General features: G+C 40.9%; 1 protein-coding gene across 1 annotated transcript; it reads right to left on the bottom strand.

The window, feature by feature from the left end:
* Positions 1-19,844: 19,844 nt before the first annotated feature.
* Positions 19,845-20,372, bottom strand: LOC107761929 (pectinesterase inhibitor-like). The gene has a single exon (XM_016580223.1). It carries the CDS (start codon positions 20,370-20,372, stop codon positions 19,845-19,847), a length of 528 nt encoding a protein of 175 aa, XP_016435709.1.
* Between the last annotated feature and the right edge of the window lie 1,658 nt (positions 20,373-22,030).

The following is a 22,030-nucleotide window of genomic DNA, read 5'->3' as shown; positions in this document are numbered from 1 at the left end:
TCTTCTATTTATAGATAATCATTTAATTCTTTCTCAAATATTCAGATTTTTGATTTGGAATATCATGTTATTAAATTTGAGTCCTTCACTATGAACTCAATTTAGATTTAAAATTATTAAATTTTAAACACTTTATGAGTGTTTACCCGTAAAACGGTATAATTAAATTTATAGCATAGTTTATAGACAAGCGAATCGATTTGATCCCAAAACGATAAATAAATTAAATAAAATGCAAGACTTAGCGTTGAAATCGAGATAAAATAGCAGACGACTTGGTTCCGAGAGCAAGGCTTCCGAAGGCAACAACAAGGATAACGTTAGACAGAAAATAAAATATTATTCAGTATGGAATAATGTGTAGCATAAGTTTATCAGAATTTTCGTGTCTTATAATGATTATTGAAGCCACTATTTATAGTTATACCTAGGGAACAAGGTCTTAAGATCACACCCCTCTTAAATAAAAATAATGGGGGTCATTGATAAATATGTAACGGCAGGCCATGAATGCCAAAAGTCTTTGTAACGGTTGTGTTATTTAATACTGAGGAATATTCTTTACTAAATGTCATCTAATAACAAACATTCATTTGCTTCCGTTGACTGTGTTCCCTTCGGGATCTTCCCGGTGCCAACTAAAGTTGTTGTCCTCGAACCTGATTTCTACTCGCTTCATCTTTCATCTGCCTCCAGTTTCACGTACCACGCTATTATTCGAGCATTTAATATAAACCAATTTTACCCTATACAAGTCCCCCTGCTTTCCGGTAGCACATCTTTGTGCCACCGAAAAGTTGGTGAAGATTCCTTTCTTGGCGAAAAATTTTCTGAACCCTTTTGAAAAGTTTCTGACGCTTGATAAGACATACATCTCCTCGCATTTAATACCCCAAACATATGTTACTCCATGATTTACCAATCTTTTCGCCGGTTCTCGAGATAATCATGGCCACGATTTTAGTCGCCTATTCCTTTACTTATACGCCTCATTCTTCTTCTTTTTCACTTAATAGTTTCACAAACTCTCTCAATTTCTTTGCATTCAACTCTTTTCTGCTTTCACTCTTTCTTTATTCTTCTTTAAAAACTCTTATCACCTTCTGTTGATTATGGCTTCTTTCACTAACTCTTCCAAGAGCTCCGGTCTTCTCTTCAGTAGGGGTCCGAAGAGGAGCAAAATGTCACGACCCGAAATTTCTACATTTGGGATCGTGGTGGCACCTAACATTTCACTTGCTAGGCAAGTCAAAGTTAGAGGATCTTTAAGCCAATTTTTAATCAATTCAAATAAGTAAAACCAATTAAGCCGAAATGAAACAAAAACGGAGTACAAAATAACAGAAAACCAATAATATCTAAGTACAATCCGGATCTGGAGTCACAAGTTCACGAGCTTCTAGAATCTCTACAAAATAGGGTTTGAAATAAATACAACTGTCTCGAATAAAAAGAACAGTAAATAGGGAAAATGGAAGGGGACTTCAAGGTCTGCGGGCGCCAGCAGATCTACCTCGAGTCTCCAAATGCCAATCCGAGCTGGTACGCCTCACGGACAGCTGGGATCGGTACCAAAATCTGCACAAGAAGTGTAAAGTATAGTATGAGTACATACGATCCAATATACTCCGTAAGTGTCGAGCCTAACCTCGACGAGGTAGTGACGAGGCTATGACAAGATACCCACGTAATTAAACCTGTACAGAAGGAAATATACGTATAAAATAACCGCAAATAAAGAATTAACAAGTATAATTGGGAGGGGACATGCGAGAGGGGTACAAGATACGATAACTACAACAAGGAATAATAACAAGAATAAGTCAATAAACCTTCAATCAACAAAATGAACAAGCATAATGAATAAAACTGCACGGCATCACCCTTCGTACTTTTACTCTCAGCCTTACTATGAAACAGTAATAACGGCACGGTATCACCCTTTGTGCTTTTACTCTCAATCTCACCATAAAATGATAAATACGGCACGACATCACCCTTCGTGCTTTTACTCTCAATTTTATCATGAATCAATAGATATGGCACAACATCACCCTTGGTACTTTAACTCTCAAATATGGTACGATATCACCCTTCATGCTTTAACACTCTCCCTTACCGTGTAACAGTGAACATATAACAATATGGAGATGGAATAAGCAATATCAAGTCTTCTGTAAACAATAGTTCCACAATACCAATCTCAACTTCAGAAACAATACTCAATTATCACAGATAGTTCATAAGTACGAAAAGAACGATCAATTTATCAATTAACTAGTCTAAGCATGGATATCAGGACCAAAGAATGAGATAAATTATGATAAATAAGTCTCACCCGCATGCTTTAACCCAATAACAACGCATAAGTACTCGTCACCTCATATATATGTTGTATCCAACACTTAAAAAAGTAGCAAATAGGCAAACAAGTCCTAATCTCTCAAGTCAAGGTTAACCACGACACTTATCTCTCTTCAAAGACCAACTCAAAGCTCAATTACGGCTTTGCCTTTCAAACAAGCCTCTGAACCAACCAAATCTAGCAAATTATCAACCAAACGATTCAAAATAAGCCGTAGGAACTACCCACGAATGAAAAAGGTTCAATTTAGGTCATTATTAAAAAAAGTCAACTCCCAGACTCGCTTGGTCCAAACCCGAAATTCGTACCAAAACACGATTACCCATTCACCTCCGAGCCCGGTTATGTAATTTGTTTCGAAATCCGACCTCAATTTGAGGTCTAAATTCCAATTTTACAAAAATCCCTAATTCTTTCCAAATCCCCAATTTCCACCATGAAAATCCTAAATTTTAGGTTGAAATCTTATAAAATGAAATGGAAAATTGAAAGAAAATAGGTTAGAATCACTTACCAATGAATTGGGGAAGAATGACTCTTGGGGAAATCGCCTCTAGGGTTTCTAAGTTTGAAAATTTGAAGAATGAGAGAAAATCCCGTCTAACTCAGATTTTGATCATGCGCAGATGTCGCAATTGCGACCTGGGGTTCACAATTGCCTACCCCGCAAATGCAAAAAAACTATCGCAAATACGAAGCCTTCACATTCTTGCTGCCATCACAAATGCGAACCATATGTTCGCAAATGCGAAACCGAGGGGATCGTAAATGCGACCCCAGATCTCGCAAATGCGTAAGTCCACCCCCATGCCCCTGCTCGCAAATGCGAAGTCTTCTTCGCAAATACGAGGCTCGCATTTGTGATCCAGACCTCATAATTACGAACTCTGCAACAGACACCAGAAACCTAATATATAATGATGTATTCTAAGTCCAAATCCACCGGTAGCCTATCCGAAACTCATCCGAGCCCTCGGGACTCCAAACCAAACATGCACACAAGTCCAAAAATATCATACGAACTTGCTCGCGTGATCAAATCACTAAAACAACACCTAGAACTATTAATCGGATACCAAATCAAATAAAATTTTCAAGAAAATTTTAGAACTTCTAATTTAACAACTGGACGTCCGAATCACGTCAAACCAACTCCGTTTCTCACCAAATTTGACAGACAAGTCATAAATACAGTAATGAACCTATACCGAGTTCCGAAACCAAAATATGGATCTGGTATCAACAAAGTCAAACATTGGTCAAACCATGAAATTCATTAAGCCTTAAAATTAACAATTTCGACAAAAACGATAACTTGAGCTAGGGACCTCCGAATTCGATTCCGGGCATACGCCTAGGTTCCAAATCACGATACGGACCACCGGGACCGTCAAAATATGAATACGGGTCCGTTTGCTCAAAATATTGACCGAAGTCAACTCATAGAGATTTTTAAGCCAAAATTTCATACTTTATCAATTTTTAACATAAAAGCCTTCTGGAAAAACACTCGGACTGTGCACGCAAATCGTGAAAGGCTTAAGGAAGCTGTTAGAGGTTTCAAAACATAGAATTAAGGTTTAAAACTCTAGATGACCTTTCAGGTCATCACGTTCTCCACCTTTAAAACAACCGTTCATCCTCGAACGGATATAAAAAAGTACATGGGCTGGTGAAAAGGTATGGATATCTACTCCGCATGTCCGAATCAGACTCCCAAGTAGTTGCCTCGACCTGCTGACCTTTCCAGTGCACTCGAACTGAAGAATAACTCTTAGACCTCAACTGTCGAACCTGTCGGGCTAGAATAGCCACCGACTCCTCCTCATAAGTCAAATCCTTGTTCAATTGGACTGAACTGAAATCTAACGCATGGAACGGATCTCCGTGATACTTTCGAAGCATAGACACACGGAACACTGGATGGACTACTGATAAACTAGGTGGCAATGTGAGCCTGTAAGCCACCTCACCCACTCTCTCCAAAATCTCAAAGGGGTCTGATGTACCTAGGGCCCAACTTGCCCTTCTTTTCGAATCTACTCACACCCGTCATGGGTGAAACCCGGAGTAACACCCTCTCTCCAACCATGAATGCAACATCACGGACTCTATGATTGACATTACTCTTCTGCCTAGACTGAGCTGTGCGAAGTCAATCCTGAATAATCTTGACCTTATCCAAGGAATCCTGTACCAAATCTGTACCCAACAACCGAGCCTCCCCCGGCTCGAACCATCCAACTGACGATCGGCACTGCCTCCCATATAATGGCTCATAAGGAGACATCTGAATGCTCGACTAGTAGTTGTTGTTATTGGCAAACTCCGTAAGTGGAAAGAACTGATCCCAAGAACCCCTGAAATCTATAACACAAGCGCGGAGCATATCCTCTAATATTTTAATAATACGCTCGTACTGTCCATCCGTTTGAGGATGAAATGTTGTGCTCAACTCAACCTGCGTGCCCAACTCACATTGTATTGCCCTCCAGAAGTGCGAGGTGAACTGCGTACCTCGATCCGAAATGATAGACATGGGCACACCGTGAAGACGGACGATCTCGCGGATGTAAATTTCAGCCAACCGCTCTGATAAATAGGTAACTGCCACATGAATGAAATATGCTGACTGGTCAACCTGTCCACAATAACCCATGCTGCATCGAACTTCCTCTGAGTCCATGGAAGTCCAACAACAAAATCCATAGTGATACGCTCCCACTTCCACTCAGGAATCTCTAACTTCTGAAGCAACCCACCAGGTCTCTGATGCTCACACTTTACTTGCTGACAATTTAAACACCGAGCTACATAAGCAACTATGTCCTTCTTCATTCTCCTCCACTAATAATGTTGCCGCAAATTTTGATACATTTTGGCGGCACCTGGATGAATAGAATACCGGGAACTATGGGCCTCCTCAAAAATCAACTCACGAAGTCCATCTACATTGGGCACACAAATACGACCATGCATCCTCAAAACTTCATCATCTCCAACCGTAACCTTCTTGGCACCACCGTGCCGCACTGTGTCCCTAAGGACAAGCAAATGAGGGTCATCATACTGCCACTCCCTGATGCGCTTAAACAAAGAAGACCGAGCGACTGTACAAGCTAGAACACGACTGGGCTCTGAAACACCCAACCTCATGAACCGATTGGCCAAAGCCTGAACATCTTATGCAAACGGTCTCTCACCGACTGGAATGTACGCAAGGCTACCCATACTCGCTGCCTTTCTACTTAAGGCATCGGGCACCACATTGGCCTTCCCAGGGTGATACAAGATGGTTATATCATAATCTTTCAATAGCTCCAACCACCTCATCTGCCTCAAATTGAGATCCTTTAGTTTGAAAAAATACTGTAGGCTCCGATGATCCGTGAAAACCTCGCACGACATGCCGTAAAAGTAATGCCTCCAGATCTTCAGCGCATGAACAATGGATGCCAGCTCTAGATCATGAACATGGTAATTCTTCTCATGCACCTTCAACTGCCGCGACGCATATGCAATCACCCTGCCATCCTGCATCAATACTTCTCCGAGCCCAACGCGAGATGCATTAGAATATACCGTATAAGATCTTAAACCTGTGGGCAACACCAATACCGGCTCTGTAGTCAAAGCAGTCTTGAGCTTCTGGAAGCTCGCCTCACACTTGTCTGACCATCCGAACAGGGCACCCTTCTGGGTCAATCTTGTCAATGGGGCTGCTATAGACCAAAACCCCTCTACAAACTGACGGTAATAACCTGCCAAGCCCAAGAAACTCCGGATCTAGGTAGCTGAAGTGGGTCTAGTCCAGTTCTGAACTGCCTCAATCTTCTTAAAATCCACCCGAATGCCCTCTGTCGATACTACGTGCCCCAAGAAAGTGACCGAGTCCAACCAAAACTCGCACTTTAAAAACTTGGCATACAAATGGCTATCCCTCAGAGTCGGAAGTACAATCCGAAGATGTTGCTCGTGCTCCTCTCGACTGCGGGAGTAGATCAAGACATCATCAATAAACACGATCACAAATGAATCCAAATAGGGCTTGAACACCCAGTTCATCAAATCCATAAATGTTGCTTGGCCATTTGTCAGCCCAAATGACATCACTAGAAACTCATAATGCCCATATCGAGTCCGAAAAGCTGTCTTAGGGACATCGGATGCCCTAATCCTCAATTGATGGTAGCCTGAAACCAATCTTCGAAAATACCTTGGCACCCTGAAGCTGATCAAATAAGTCATCAATCCCCGACAGATCTGCAGGAAAGGCCTCTAGAAACTCACGAACAACTGCTACTAAATCCATGGAGGGAACCTCCGCACTAGAATCGCGGACATAAGCCAAATAAGCTAGACACCCCTTCTCGACCATATGCCGAACCTTCACATAAGAGATAACCCTGCTGGTAGAATGGCCAGTAGTACCCTCCACTCTAATCGAGTCAACCCCGACAAGGCTAAGGTCACCGTCTTGGCATGACAATCCAATATATCATAATAAGGTAACAGCCAATCCATACCCAAGATGACATCAAAATCCACCATATCAAGAAGTAGGAGATCTACGCTAGTCTTAAGACTCCCAATGATAACCTTACACGAACGATAGACACGATCTACAATAATAGAATCTCCCATAGGTATGGACACATACACAAGAGCACTCAAAGAATCTTGAGGCAAAACCAGATATGAAGCAAAGTAGGATGACTCGTAGGAATAAGTGGAGCCCGGATCAAATAGAACTGAATAATCCCTATGGCAAACTAAAACAATACCTGTGATAACAGCGTCAGATGACTCAGCCTCACGCATGGCTGGGAAAGCATAATATCGGGGCTGGGGCCCACCACTCTGAACCACGTCTCTGGGACGACCTCTAACTGGATGACCTCCATCTCTAATGGTCTGACCTCCACATCTAACAACCTGACCTCCACATCTGGCTACCTGACCCCTGCCTCTTGCTGGCTGAACAGGTAGTGAAGCAACCGGTGCCGGAACCATGGCACGAGAACCCTGCTATTGTGAGTTGCCCAGTACCCGAGGGCAAAATCTAGCAATGTGCCTCGGGTCACCACAAGTATAACAGGACCTCGGCTGTTGTGACTGCTCACCCTGAAACTGACCCTGTCGACCTGAGTAACCACCCTGAAAAGTCTGGAGCGGAGGTGCACTAATAAGAGCTGGTGGTGCACTGTAGGCTAGCTGATTGGGATGAGACATATGAAGTGCGCGACCACCTGAAGCATTGTGAGATGCTTGGAGCGCTCAATGATACGTCCTAGGAGGATGGCCTCTACCAAAAGTACCCCTACCTCCAGACGAAGAGCCACTAAACCCACCGGAATGACGAGGCCTCTTATCAGACCCCTGCCCCCTCTTTTGGGCAAGAACCACCTCAATCCGCCGAGCAACATTAGCAGCCGTCTAAAAGGAAATCTAACTCCGGTCTCCTTGGCCATCTGTAGCCTGATAGGGTGAGCGAGTCCATCAATAAACATTTTCACCCTCTCTCTCTCAGTAGGAAGCAAAAGGAGAGCATGACGGGCTAGATCCACAAAACGAGTCTCGTACTGAGTAACAGTCATACTGCTCTGCTGGAGACGCTTGAACTGCCTGCGGTAATCCTCTCTCAAAGTGATAAGGAGAAACTTCTCTAGAAATAGCTGTGAAAACTGCTCCCAAGTAAGTGTAGGCGACCCAGCTGGTCTAGTCAACATGTAATCGCCCCACCACCTCTTGGCGGAACCCGTCATCTGAAATACAACAAAATCGACCCTATTAGTCTCAACTATACCCATGTTCTGTAGCACCTCATGGAAACTGTCGAGATAATCCTATGGGTCCTCAGAAGGTGCACCGCTGAAGTGAACTGGAAAGAGCTTAGTAAACTTGTCCAATCTCAATAATGCCTCAAAAGACATAGCGGGCCTATCACCGGCCTGTACTGCAATAATTGGCTGAACTACCCCAAATAGAGGGGCTGCTGGAGACTGATACTGGGGAGCCATCTGCTCCGAAGTGTGAGTAGTAGGAGTTTGTGCTCCTCCCCCAGCCCGAGAGACGGCTGGTGCCACAGGAAATGCACCGGCCTGGGCCACACTCTCCATAAGGCCCACCAAACGGACTAGAGCATCTTGAAGCACTTGATGGCGATGAACCCCTCCGGGACCTGAGTTGGTCCAACAGATACAGTCTGAGCTGGAACCTCCTCATCAAAATCTACCTAAGGCTACACTACTAGTGCTTCTACTCGAGCTCTAGGCTGAGCTCTACCTCTGCCTCGACCTCCGGCGCAACCTCGGCCTCGTCCTTTGCCCCTAGTAGGAGATGCCACTGGGGGCTCCGACTGTTGTCCAGCTGAAGATGTTTCACGTGTTCTCGCCATCTGCGGGAGGATAATAATAAAAGAGTTCAATTATCAATAATAGAATAAAACTGTACGACAGAGAAGAATAACAGTGAAATTTGTTCCTAAACTTCATAGCCTCAGTACAGACGTCTTTGTACTGATCCTTCAGACTCTACTAAGCTTGCTCGTGACTCTTGAGACCTAAGTAACCTAGTGACCAACTTGTCACGACCTGGAATTTCTACTTTCAGGGCCGTGATGGCGCCTAACATTTCACTTGCTAGGCAAGCCAATGTTAGAGGATCTTTAAGCCAATTTTTAATCAATTCAAATAAGTAAAACCAATTAAGCTGAAATGAAACAAAAATGGAGTACAAAATGACATAAAACCAATAATATCTAAGTACAACTCGGATCTGGAGTCACAAGTTTATGAGCTTCTAGAATCTCTACAAAAGAGGGATTGAAATAAATACAATTGTCTCGAATGAAAAGGACGCTAAATAGGAGAAATGGAAGGGGACTTCAAGGTCTGTGGACGCCAGCAGATCTACCTCGAGTCTCCAAATGCCAATCCGAGCTGGTACGCCTCACGGACAGCTGGGACCAGTACCAAAATCCGCATAAGAAGTGCAGAATGTAGTATGAGCACAACCGACCTAATGTACTCTGTAAGTGTCGAGCCTAACCTTGACGAGGTACTGACGAGGCTATGACAGGACACCCACGTAATTAAACCTGTACAGACGAAAATATACATATAAAATAACCACAAATAAAGAATTAACAAGTACAATTGGGAGGGGACATGCGAAAGGGGTACAAAATACGGTAACTACAACAGGGAATAATAACAAGAATCAGTCAATAAACCTTCAATCAAAAAAATGAACAAGCATAATGAATAAAACTGCACGGCATCACCATTCGTGCTTTTACTCTCAGCCTCACTATGAAACAGTAATAACGACATGACTTATAAATACGGCACGACATCACCCTTCGTGCTTTTACTCTCAATTTCTTCATGAATCAATAGATACGACATGACATCACCCTCTGTGCTTTAACTCTTAAATACGGCACGGTATCACCCTTCGTGCTTTAACACTCTCCTTTACCGTGTAACAGTGAACATATAACAATATGGAGATGGAATAAGCAATATCAAGTCTTCTGTAAACAATAGTTCCACAATACCAATCTCAACTTCAGAAACAATACTCAATTATCACAGATAGTTCATAAGTACGAAAAGAACGATCAATTTATCAATTAACTAGTCTAAGCATGGATATCAGGACCAAAGAATGAGATAAATTAGCCTTAGCGCTATGAGATCCGAGCGGGATGGCCTTTTTACTGAGGTTGATTGTCTTAAATCAGAACTTCAGTGCCGAGGGGATTCCCTCATCATCGAAAAAATTCACTCCATGTATCATATAAGCAGGAAAACCTTGGAAGAGGCCAAGGCGAGCGTCATTGATGATGATAAGATCGCCAAGGCCCGAGCGTTTGAGTCAACTACTCGAGGACGCCTCCCAACTCATACCAATGCAGCTGATTCTCCTAGTTTCGATTCCAGATTTTCAGGAACCGAGGAGGAACTTGAAGAAGATAATGATGAATACCAAGATCCTGCGCCAGCGGCAGATCCGACCTGCTTCTCCCAGGGCACTGATTCTCTTCCCCCGAGTCCTGCTGGCGAAGTAGTTTAGCTTTTTGCTTTATTTTCCTTTTGTTGTTTTTCTTTTGTATTTTTGTACTTGTGCTACTTGGCACGTTTGATAAATAGAAGTGCTTTTTGTTTAAGCATTGCGCAAAGTTTATTTTTTGCGTTGAATTAGGAAAGGCTTCGGGTGCATTTTCCCTCAATAGCATTTGGGTTCCGGGCATAAAATCTTCCGGAATCAACCGTTTACTGTGAGAGTTTCATAAGAGAAGGTCCTCTTATATTTATAGTGCTCTTGAAGAGGACGTCTCTTATTCATTCTGACACTAGCATTTAAAGTACTTGGTTCACTTTCAAATGATAAAATCAATTCATCGTTTGGACAAGAAACAAGATAAAAAATAAAAAGACTTTATTTTATTCCTTCTATATTCAAAAATACATAATCATTTGTTTGCTGAAAGAAAAGAAATTGTCATTTCATGGGGCTAATTTATACAACTTATTTCTACGGGGCTGGCTGTGTAGTCCCCGGTCCTGATGAGGCATTTTTCCCCAAGTCTCGTAGTCCTGGTTTTCGTGGAAATCAGGTTGCCTTATTCTTATACTATTCCCCTAGTGTTCGAATGCGAGGAATGCGAATTGGAACACTGGAGGTCTTTTTCCTTTAAGGAAAAAACACTAGTGAATGGTTGGATTATCTTTGGTTCGATAGCAAGCTTTATTTCCCATTAGGAGATTTGTTGTTGAGCAAAAGATTATCTAACCACCCCTAGTGGCTTGTAGGAAAGAGCACTCGTGAACGGTTGAATAGCCTTTGGTCCGATGGCAAGTTTTGCTTCCTATTAGGAATTTGCCATCGAGCCAAAGACTATCTCACCATCCCACTGTGGTTTTTTGTTTCAATACCTTGTCATTTAAAGGTCTTATCTCTGCTGATGACATTTCCTTCGTAGTATGCTTTATGTTGCTGCCTCGTTAAAAACCTTGCCAGAAAAACCTATTTGGGACAAAAACTAGGCGAAGGAAAAAAGAGTGTATCACATACTTTCAGTATAAACGGTGCCGATCAGCAGTAATACCTTTTGAGGTGAGTCACGTTCCAGCTGCTCGGCAATTTGACTCCATCTTAGTTTTCTAGTTCGTATGATCCCTTTTTCGGTGATAGCTGAAACCTGGTAGAGGCCTTCCCACGTTGGGCCCAGCTTTCCTACATTGAGCTCCCAGGTGTGTTGAGTTACTTTCCTCAAAACCAGGTCTCACATTGAAATAACGGAGATTGTCCCTTTGGTTATAGTACATTTCCATTCTTTGTTTCTAGGCCACCATCCTTATGTGCGCTAAGTCCATGCTTTCATGAAGCATCTCCAATTTAGCAATACTTCATTGTTTGTTTATTCGTCCACCCGGAAGTACCGCAAGGTTAGTTCTCTTACTTTCACCGGGACCAGAGCTTCTGTACCGTATACGATAGAGAAAGTTGTCTCTCCCGTGCTTGATTTGGTCGTCAAACAGTCGGGCCACTTGCTTTTGGCTGCTTCTAACCTCTTTTTGAGGTTTTGAATAATCACATTATTGGTTGATTCCGCTTGCCCATTTGCACTCGGATGGTATGGCGAAGATGTGATTCTTTTAATTTTCAAATCTTCAAGGAATTTTGTGACCTTTAAACCTATGAACTGTGGCCCATTGTCGCAGGCAATCTCTTTTGGTATTCCAAACCGGAAAATTATATTTTCCCATAGGAAATTGACCACTTTGCGCTCGCCAATGTTTTGGTAAGGACCTGCTTCAACTCACTTAGTGAAGTAATCAGTTAAAATTAAAATAAATCTTACCTTCCCGAAAGCCGGTGGCAGCGGACCGACTATATTCATTCCCCATTTCATAAATAGCCATGTGGATAGTACCGAATGCAGCAGTTCTGCCGATTGGTGCACTAGTGGTGCATGGAGTTGACACTTGTCGCATTTCTGAACGAAAGCCTTAGCGTTTTGTTCTATTCGGGGCCAGTAGTATCCTACCCTAACTAATTTTAGCACTAACGAATTTGCACCTGAATGAATCTCGTAAATTCCTTTGTGAACCTCTCTCATGACGTAGTTCGCCTTCGAGGCTCCCAAACATTGGGCCAATGGACCTTGGAACAACCTTCTATATAATTGTCCTCCCAGAAGCTGTAACGAGTTACTTTGGTGCGGAGTGCCCGGGATGCTTTCGGGTCTTCGGCCAGCTTGCCGTGCTCGAGGTAATCGATGATATAATTCCTCCTGTCACAGACTAGGTTGGTTGTATTTACTTCATAATAACTGTCCACATCTAGTATTGAATGCATGAGCTGAATGACGGTACCAGAATCTGATCCCTTCATTTCCGTGGACGATCCCAAATTGGACAATGCATCCGCTTTTGCATTTTCTTCTCTCGGGATATAGGTTATCGACCATTCCCTGAACCGTATGAGCAAAGATTAAGCCTTAACCACATATTGATGCATGCGCTCCTCTTTGGTGTCGAAGATTCCATATACTTGATTTACCACTAGTTGAGAATTGCATTTGATTTCAATGACCTCGGAGTCTAGTCCCCGGTCAAATTCAAGTCCTATAATCAAACCCTCATACTCGGCTTCATTGTTAGTCAAGGGAACATTTTTATGGCCTGCCTTAGGACTTATCCCGAGGGCATGATTAAGACAACCCCAAGCTTGGACCCTTTTATGTTAGAAGCTCCATCCGTGAACAAGGTCCAAACTCCTGATGTCATTTCCGACACCATCACCTCTTCTTTCGTGGCCAAACGCAGTAGCCCGGGACTAAAATCAAACATGAAGTCGGCCAAAAACTTGTGATTTGATCGCTGTCCTGGGCTTATATTTAATATTAAATTCACTAATTTCAACTGCCCATTTGGCCAGTCGACATGATAACTTGGGTTTGTGAAGGACATTTCGTAGGGGAATAGTTGTCACTACAACTATCGGGTGGCACTGAAAATAAGACCTAAGTTTCGACCGGCACTACGAGAGTTAAGGCCAATTTTTTAGGTGCGGATAACGAGTTTTATCTCCCGATAAAATTTTGTTAAGATAATAGATAGGAGATTGCGTACCTTCATCCTCCCGAACTAGAACGACATTTACCGCAATGCTTCTTAAACAACCTTTAGATGATTTGTGAATAACTTTATTTGCATACAATCAGTTTTTTGCCTTTAACTTTACCGTGTATATATTAGGTCTGGTACCACAATATAATATATTATTATTCATATAATAATAAAAATTATAATTACAAAGACTATATAATGAACTACCTAAGTTCTTCATCAATCTTAGTATGTGCACGGCCACCTGTAGCGGGATACATGTCATATCCGTGTGCAACCATGCAAAACAGTCAACATTAGTTTTAAGAAATTCAATAAATCCTGATCCGAGCTCGGGGTTTAGTCCTGTCCCTAAGTGAAACTTCCTCTCTAGAAATTTGTCGAACAAGGCCACTTTTGAGTTCTTCCGCCGTGGACTTTGTCACGTACGTTTCTTCCGATACCTGGAAATACCATGGTACCTGGTGGGATTCCAACGTCTCTTCCCTTTTATCGTCTTCGTTTGGTTCGGGAGCAAGCGTCGGTTCCTATAATTGCTATGACACATGTTTCTTCCCTTTACTGCTCGAAACCGAGACCGCGTTTATCTCCCTTGCTGTCAGTTCAAATAAGGTAGTCTTCGTGACCCCTTCGGCATTCGTGGGTAGCAAGATCTCCCCTCGGGTTGTCACTCTTGCTAAGTTGAACTCGGCGAGGAGTTTTGTTGTCGAAATGATGCTTCTGGTTAGCTTGGCTTATTCCAGCACTCTATATTGAATGATGTTGGTTGAACTTCCTAGGTCAACCAAAACACGTTTAATCTTGAAATCTAGAACGTTAAGAGAAATTACAGGGCGTCATTGTGCGACAGTAGAAGTCCATCAGCGTCTTCTTCTGTGAAGGTGATGTTGTCCTCAGTGACTTTCCGGAGTCTCTTACTATGAGTCACCGATACCTTTGTCTTTTTTGCTGTCGAGAAGGTTACACCATTGATGGTTAGTCGATGAGGGTCTTCACCTATCTTTGAAGGCTCTGCATTGTCTCGACTATGACCGTAGTTGTTCTTAGCTCGATCACTTAAGAATTCTCTGAGATGACCATTTTTCAATAGCGTTGCTACCTCATCGCATAGATGTCGGCTGTCCCCAACCCGATGACCGTTAGTCCCATGATACTCGCACCATAAATTAGGATCTCTCTGACTAGGATCGGATCTCATTGGCCTCAGGAATTGCGCTTCCTTGATGTTCCTCATTGTCGATATCAGCTCCACTACACTGACATTAAAATTATACTCGGATAGCCCAGGATAGGTGGAATCTCAGGAACCCGATACCTCTTTGTCTTGCAATGACCTGTTATTCTGACCGTGGTCAGTTCTTCTATCTGGAGTGAACCTATCCGCTGACTGGTACCCTCTATTGTCACGTCCTTCGGACCTTATTTGATGCTGGGAACCTGAGCTAATTATCTTCTATCCTTATCTTTGATTCGTAACGGTGATGGACATCCACCCATGTAGTTGCCTGGAACCCGAGAAGGCTTTCTTTCACTTTTTAAGAGGCATTGGAACTCCTCGAGTTTAACCCTTTAGTTAATTCCTCAGCCGCCCATTTATCTGGCGGATGGTAGCATCATCCTTTCTTTTTGAAACCTGATCACGAACTTACGCAGCAACTCGGACTCTTCTTGCGAAATTCTGAATATGTCCGCCTTTCGGACCTGGACCTTTCTGGGCCCGGCATGGGCCTTGATGAAAGAGTCTGCGAGCATCTCAAAGGAATCTATTGAGTGTTCGGATAAGAGTGAGTACCATGTCAGGGCCCTCTTCGTGAGGGTTTCTTTGAACTTCTTCAGCAGGACCGACTCAATCTCATGTTAAGGCAAGTCGTTTCCTTTCACTGTCATTGTATAGGTGGTGATATGCTCCTGATGGTCTGAAGTCCCATCATATTTCGGTACGTCTGGCATTTTGAACCACTTTGGACTTAATTCTGGTGCCGCGCTCGATTTGAACGGCAATTGGGTGTACTTCTTTGAGTTCTATCCCTTCATCACTGGTGGTGCACCTGGAATTTAGTCTATTCGAGCGTGGAATTCTTTCGCATTCTGGTCCATCCGCTCGTTCATTTCCCTCTTGAACCGCATAAGCTCGATTTTGAAGGGATCATTGCTGTTATCGTTACCAGACCCGGTGCCGATCCCCCCGGCCCCATCGAAGCCGACCTCACCCTTCGAGGTGTTGTTATCAACCCTTTACGCTGTTTGATTTGAGGGAGCACCGGGAGGAACATGGCCTCTTCCATTTTCGTTGTTGGAAGCACCTGACAACGCTTGACTTAGTTCCGTCATGACCTGGTCTTGCCTTGAGAGATGGCCCATGATGGCCTTTTGTTGTTCTCTCAAGATCCTCACCGTTTCCATAACGTGCTCGTCCTCAGCATCGTCAAGAGTCGCCTCCCGTACATGTCGGGGATAAAGCTTGCCATGGACTGACGTTGCTACGTCTGCCTCGTTGCGAGTGTCACTGATCGAATCCTTGGTGTTGAGGCAGATTTTCTTGTGCCTCAACATTGTGTGCGACGTTGACATCATTAGCTGCCTTTTTTTTTTTATAATTTTTCCTAAGAAACAAAGAGTCAGACATGTTAGTAATATGTAATGACCCATATTTAAGTTAGGGTATGTTGGTCTTTTAACATAACAAAAAAAAAGAATAAGAAAAGAAAGAAACAAAAACCAAAAAAGAAAAAGGAAAACCTAATCAATTAATAATAGGGTCAAAATCTCATTGAACGAAAATGGGGGGAGGGGGGATTTGAGGGAAGGGAAAGCAACTTTAATTGCCCAAACAAAAACCTACTCTTCTTTTTTTTTTTTCCAACAAACTATAATTGCATTTCATTGTGCACTAAAAATTAGAATACACATTCTTGAAATATGAAAACCAACTTTAATTCCTAAACTAAAAATGATTAAAATTTGATGGGTGGAACTGCTCTTAGTTTAGCGGCAAGATGTTACAAATTACATAGTATGAGGGTCACCGTGATTTTTACTTCTAAACTGGAGTAAGAAGCACGTATTCTCAATCAAACACTTACGACTTCTGAGAACAATAATAACTCAATTATAGCCCATTTGTTAAGCTTCTAAAATCAGCTTATTTTGAAAAGAATTTTTGAAAAAGTACTTTGAAGAAAAAAATAACTTGTATTTAGCTAATCAATTTATAAAGAATTTTTAAACAGCAATTTACGTTTGACCAAGTTTTAAAAAAAATATTTTAAACGTCAAATTACAAATAAGGACAGAAAAATATTTATTTATTGATTAATAGTATTATTTAAGTAGATACATAATTTTACATCTTTATTATGAAATATTATAATTAAGTTTTTTTATTAAGTAAAATAAAAAAAAAGATAAAAATTTATTTATTCTATTATTCAACAAATACGAAAATATTCATCACAAAAGTCATCAACAACAACAAACCGGGTGATTCCCAAAAGTAATTATATATTAGAAATCTATCCTAAAAAAAACTTATATATTAAGAGAATTGCGTTTAGAATAACTAAATATTAGTTTAAATTGAGTAAGATTATTTTGGTATATAAAACTTTTGCTAAGAGATAAATTAAAAATATTTTTTGTTTCCAGGACAAGCTATTTTTTTCATCATATAAAAAATAGCTTATGCTTGATAAATGGCCAAAAGTTCATGATTTCGAGTGTATTTTCATCTCATTTATCGTGTGAGTTGCGGGAGATTACATGATCTTTAAAGTGAATTATACTCATTACGTATTTCTTATTTGTAGGAGTGAGCTTGAATGATAATGGATAAAAAGATATCAAATTATTGCAAAAAGGAGAAAAGTGGAAGGATTGGGAGCTCGTCTATTCTCGTGTGTGGCACGAAAATGGACGCGAAAAAGGAGAAAATTGAAGGCACAAAACAACGAAGTGAAGCAAAGGCACGGATCGCTTCGCGAAATGGAAGAATTTCAAAAGCTGAATCCGCGTCCATGGGTGCGCGACGCGCGAAGGTAGATGCGGATTCCAGCTTTTCCCATCTGAAGTTGGATTGAAATGTTTCGCCCCTTATCAACCCTAAATGATATAAATACATAAAAGAACGATTTTTTAAGGGGGAGACAACATCTTTGAAGGCTCTACAAGCAAGGAGAAAGGCAGAAGATTCATAAACGAGTTTTTATCTTTCTTCTTCCTTTTTATATTATTGGTGATGAATTCTTATATTGTAGTTGTGCAAACAATTATGAGTAGCTAAACTCTTTATTCTAGGGTTTGATGGAACCTCTTGGAGGATGAATTTTTGTTGCGTTTAATATAAGTTTTCCATTAAATTTTCTCTACTTGTTCAACTACGTGATTATTGTGGTTGATTGAAGGGCCCTTAGTTGACTATGCCTATTTAGTGTGCATTACTTGGAAAATGATACATATTTAGGTAGTTGTTGAACAATATCACTCATAACATATATGAGGGATCAATACAGAGGGTTTACAGGTGGGATTAGGAATAACGAAACCTTGGTGTGAACTTAGTGAGCGGTGAACTAAAGTCAACTAGCATAGTTTGGAAGAATACGTCTAGCATATTGTTGTAGTTGCTCGGAAGAGAATTACGACACCTAAAGTGCTCACAACCGGTAGAGAATATCTAGGCGAATTTATAAGAAACGTAGCGGAGTGGATTCCGATAAGAGGGGAAGTCGTAACACTATACCTTTCCGATCTTGTCTACAACATTTGCTTTGTTAGTAATAAAATTACAACTTTTTAATTACCTTGCTTTTAGTTAACAAACACTCAACTCGTTATTCAATATTTATAGAAGTTGATTACTTGAATTCTGGCGGAACTAACAGTTGTGATTAGTAGGTTAATTCTTTGTGAGATTCAACTCCGAACTTGTAAACTGAATTATATTTACAACAATCACTTAAACCTTTTTATAAGGCATAGTTGGACGTGATTAACACTTCTACCCAAAAGTGTTTTCTTCCTCCTAAAACGTTGGCAACCACGTCAATTTAGAAATGAAAGCACTCTTTTTGAAAAAATACTTTTGGCATTTGGAGGACCTTAGCCAAAAAGGCTATCATTATCCACGAAATCCAGAGATGACACCTATCTTTTCACCGTAATGTCGAGTAAACAAATCATCTTTTGTGCAAAATCAGGATTTTCGCGTTTTTGCCATATGCATTAGTACATTACATGAAATGATCTATCAATTAAATTCTAGATAATATTAAATATCAAATGTTTGCAAGTGTGTATTAATCATATGTACTGAATTCAGTGTGAAACAGATTACTTCATTTTCTTAGATTAAAATCCTAGTACTGACATATTATAGAAAAGTATTATAAGTTAACAATTTTTATCAAGAAATAGCAAAAGAAGTAATTTTTCTCACGAAATAGCAAAAGATTATATTTTTAAACGTTAGTTAAATGTAACTTAATTTGACTATGGAGAAGAGAAATTCGCATAGATGGTGTCCATTTTAAAATAAGGAACTTCATTCCTCTTTAATTTTGTGCATTCAGATGGTTCATACTTTTTTGGTCTCACGAGCAAAGCAAATGGAAGTAGAAGGAGACATAACGATAACCTTGTTCACATTAAGATTATAGGTTTAAGAAAATCTAACCATTTCTTAACTTGACTTCTCATATATAATCACATGACTCTCAAATAAGGCCCAATCTAATCTCACTTGTAGATATGAAAAAGAAGACACCGAACCACAAAAGAGAGCATAATAAATTCGGGGTGCAACTCACTTATTTCATGATTTTGGAACAACAACAATAATAACAGCAAGTAGATAAAACATAAAGGAGTAATATGTAAATAAAAGAAGAGAACGCAAATGATAGGGCCGGGGTAGAAAAGACGTACTCCCTCCGTCTCATATTATATGTGTCGTGTTTCTTTTTTACACGTCTCTTAAAAAATATTAGTTAGGAAAGGGATTGGACTATTCTACTCTTATTTATGTCTTAAGATATAATCTCTTTTCATTAAATATTTGTTCTATTTATGTATTATCTCCCTCTTCAAGAACAATTATTACTAAGGGTAAAAAAAGAAAAAAATAATTAATTTTGTCTTTAATTTCTAAAATGATAAATAATTTGAGACTACTATTTTTAGTAACCACGACGGTTAATATGAGACTGTGGAAATAATAATAAAAGATATTCATAAGCAAAGCATGTGTTAAACACAACAGAACTAGTGCTAAAAGCACTCATCGTTTGATTTCAAACTCGAATTTTTCATTTCATGATGATTTTTAAAGAAGAAAAATAAAATTAGTGCAGAAGACGTTTAGATACGACGGCTATCATTTCGCCATAACGCCGAGCAAACAGATTATCTTGTGATAAAACTGGCGATTGAACTGGAGGTGGTTCATTTAACAATTCATCGCATTCAACAGCATAATTAATGATACTCTTTCCTTGTAGATTAACATCTACATGATTTCCAGCTTTTGAATTATTCTTTGCTTGGCTCAAGGAGTCAATTATTCCCTCATAAAAACTGCCACATTGGGTATAGCTACTCTTGGAACGAAAGTCCTTAGCTCCTGAGATGAGAGAACGGATCTCTGCACTGGTGTTTTTTGCGCTCTTTGTTCCTAAATCGATGGCAATGATTTCAAGTTCAGCAAAATCAGCAGTTCTAGAACGTGGATCCGATTGAAAAGCCTTTGTGCAAAAAGTTGGATCTTGGGTAAAACTACAGACGCCTGTGATTGGGTCTGCTCCTAATGAAATCACATTCAAAAGGAAAACTAGAAAAAAGAGATGGAAATTAGAGCCAGAGATGAAAACCATTTTTATGAAGAAAAGAACGTACAACTCTTCTTTCTTTTTCTTCTTATTGCACGAATAAATGGATGATTCATGGCTCCAGCCTCCATTCCCTTCATATATATATACTTGCTCAAGTATTAGTACTGTGGTAAGTTCATTAATAAAAATTACAAAAATATTTATTACAGTCAGATTTGTTCTCCTCTTTTTAGTAAAAATCTAATTATCCCTCCCAAATGAAAGATCTCTATTAATCCTTTTACTCTTCTTTTTAGTATATAAGTTATTAAATGAATGAATAAATAGAATGAATTTTATTGTAATTAGTAAGTTCATCAATAGAATTACAAAGATATTATTAAAAGTATATTTATTCCACTCTTTTGAGCAAAGAATGGAATTATCCTCTCAAATGAGATAGATCTCCACAATTTTTAGGTGTTGCATTTCAAAATGATTAACTACACTACCTGCCCTAAGGGTATTTGGTCTCCTCTGAATATTACCGCCCCGTAAGTATCTTTTCGTCGAGCATTTGTTTTGCCCGTTTTTCCGTCCCTTCTTCGTGCAGCTGAGACTTCGCTCCCTCCCTTGATCGTGCACATTTATGATCGGGTCTGCCAGGTCTTGCCTTACACAGTGGGGATTCGTGAATGGCCGGCCTTTATCAAGAAATTCGGGCCTGTGCCTTCCGTGACCGGTGAGTTCGTCTATATGTATTTATTTACACATAATTATTATCCTTTGTCTATACCGTTTTGACCTCATGGGCGCCTGCTCGTTACGATTTTGTACAGGAAGTGACAGTCTTCTAATTTTTCTTTTTCAGCCCGAGGATCTTCGAGAAGGCCGAAGTCTCCTGCTCCGGCGTTTGTAAGATGAAGGCTGCATCTGTTCCTTCTGTTGTGGTGAGGTCTGCTCGGTCGTCGACTACACCTGCCACAGGATTTTTGACTTCCCCTTTGCATCATCTAGTAGATGAGGACGATGAGGAGGAATTGTCGTCGAATGGTGATAATTTACTTCCTCGTAAGAGGCGATTTGTGGATGTCGGCGAAGGAGCTGTCCGGGCGGCGAGTTTGGCGATGGGGGATTTCGTCGTCCGAGAAACGGCGACCATAGAACTTGAAGACGGCACTGAATTGCTGCCCACGATTCCGCCGTCATCGGGAGCCGAGGAGGGTACGTCTTTCCCTGAGATCATGATGGATTTTGAGGGGCCGTCGACGAGAGTCCCTGACGACTTACGACGGAATGAGCCATCGGCCTCGCTACCAACCGAGGATCCTTCTTCCAGGGTCGACACAAGAGGAAAAAGTGTAGCCGAAGAAGGTTACGAAACGGGCTCCGATATGGATGCCGAGGAAGTGAGGATCATGGGGGAAGCACTTACTCGACTTGAGGTGAGATTGGAGGGGACCACGCAGACTATTGCGATCCCCTTGGACCGGGATTTGCTAGTTGACACGGAGGATGTGGTCCCTTCTCTTGGTCCCCTCTGTTCTGAAGTGGAGGGTTAAACCCTTGAGAAGCTTAAGGATGCCATTTTATCGAGGAGCATAGCCGACCTCGCTCTTAGGGTAAGATTTTCGATCTCTCCGTTTTTTATGTCGAGTTCAAAGTTTTGTTCTTACTCGTTTTCTGTCTTTCTTTCAGACCGTGATTTTGGAGATCGAGAG

The sequence above is a fragment of the Nicotiana tabacum genome, chromosome 19 (assembly GCF_000715075.1).
Source record: "Nicotiana tabacum cultivar K326 chromosome 19, ASM71507v2, whole genome shotgun sequence".
In the NCBI taxonomy this organism is placed as follows: Eukaryota; Viridiplantae; Streptophyta; class Magnoliopsida; order Solanales; family Solanaceae; genus Nicotiana; species Nicotiana tabacum.
The sequence above is the reverse complement of the archived record's forward strand: the minus strand, read 5'-3'. Positions and strand labels throughout refer to the sequence as shown.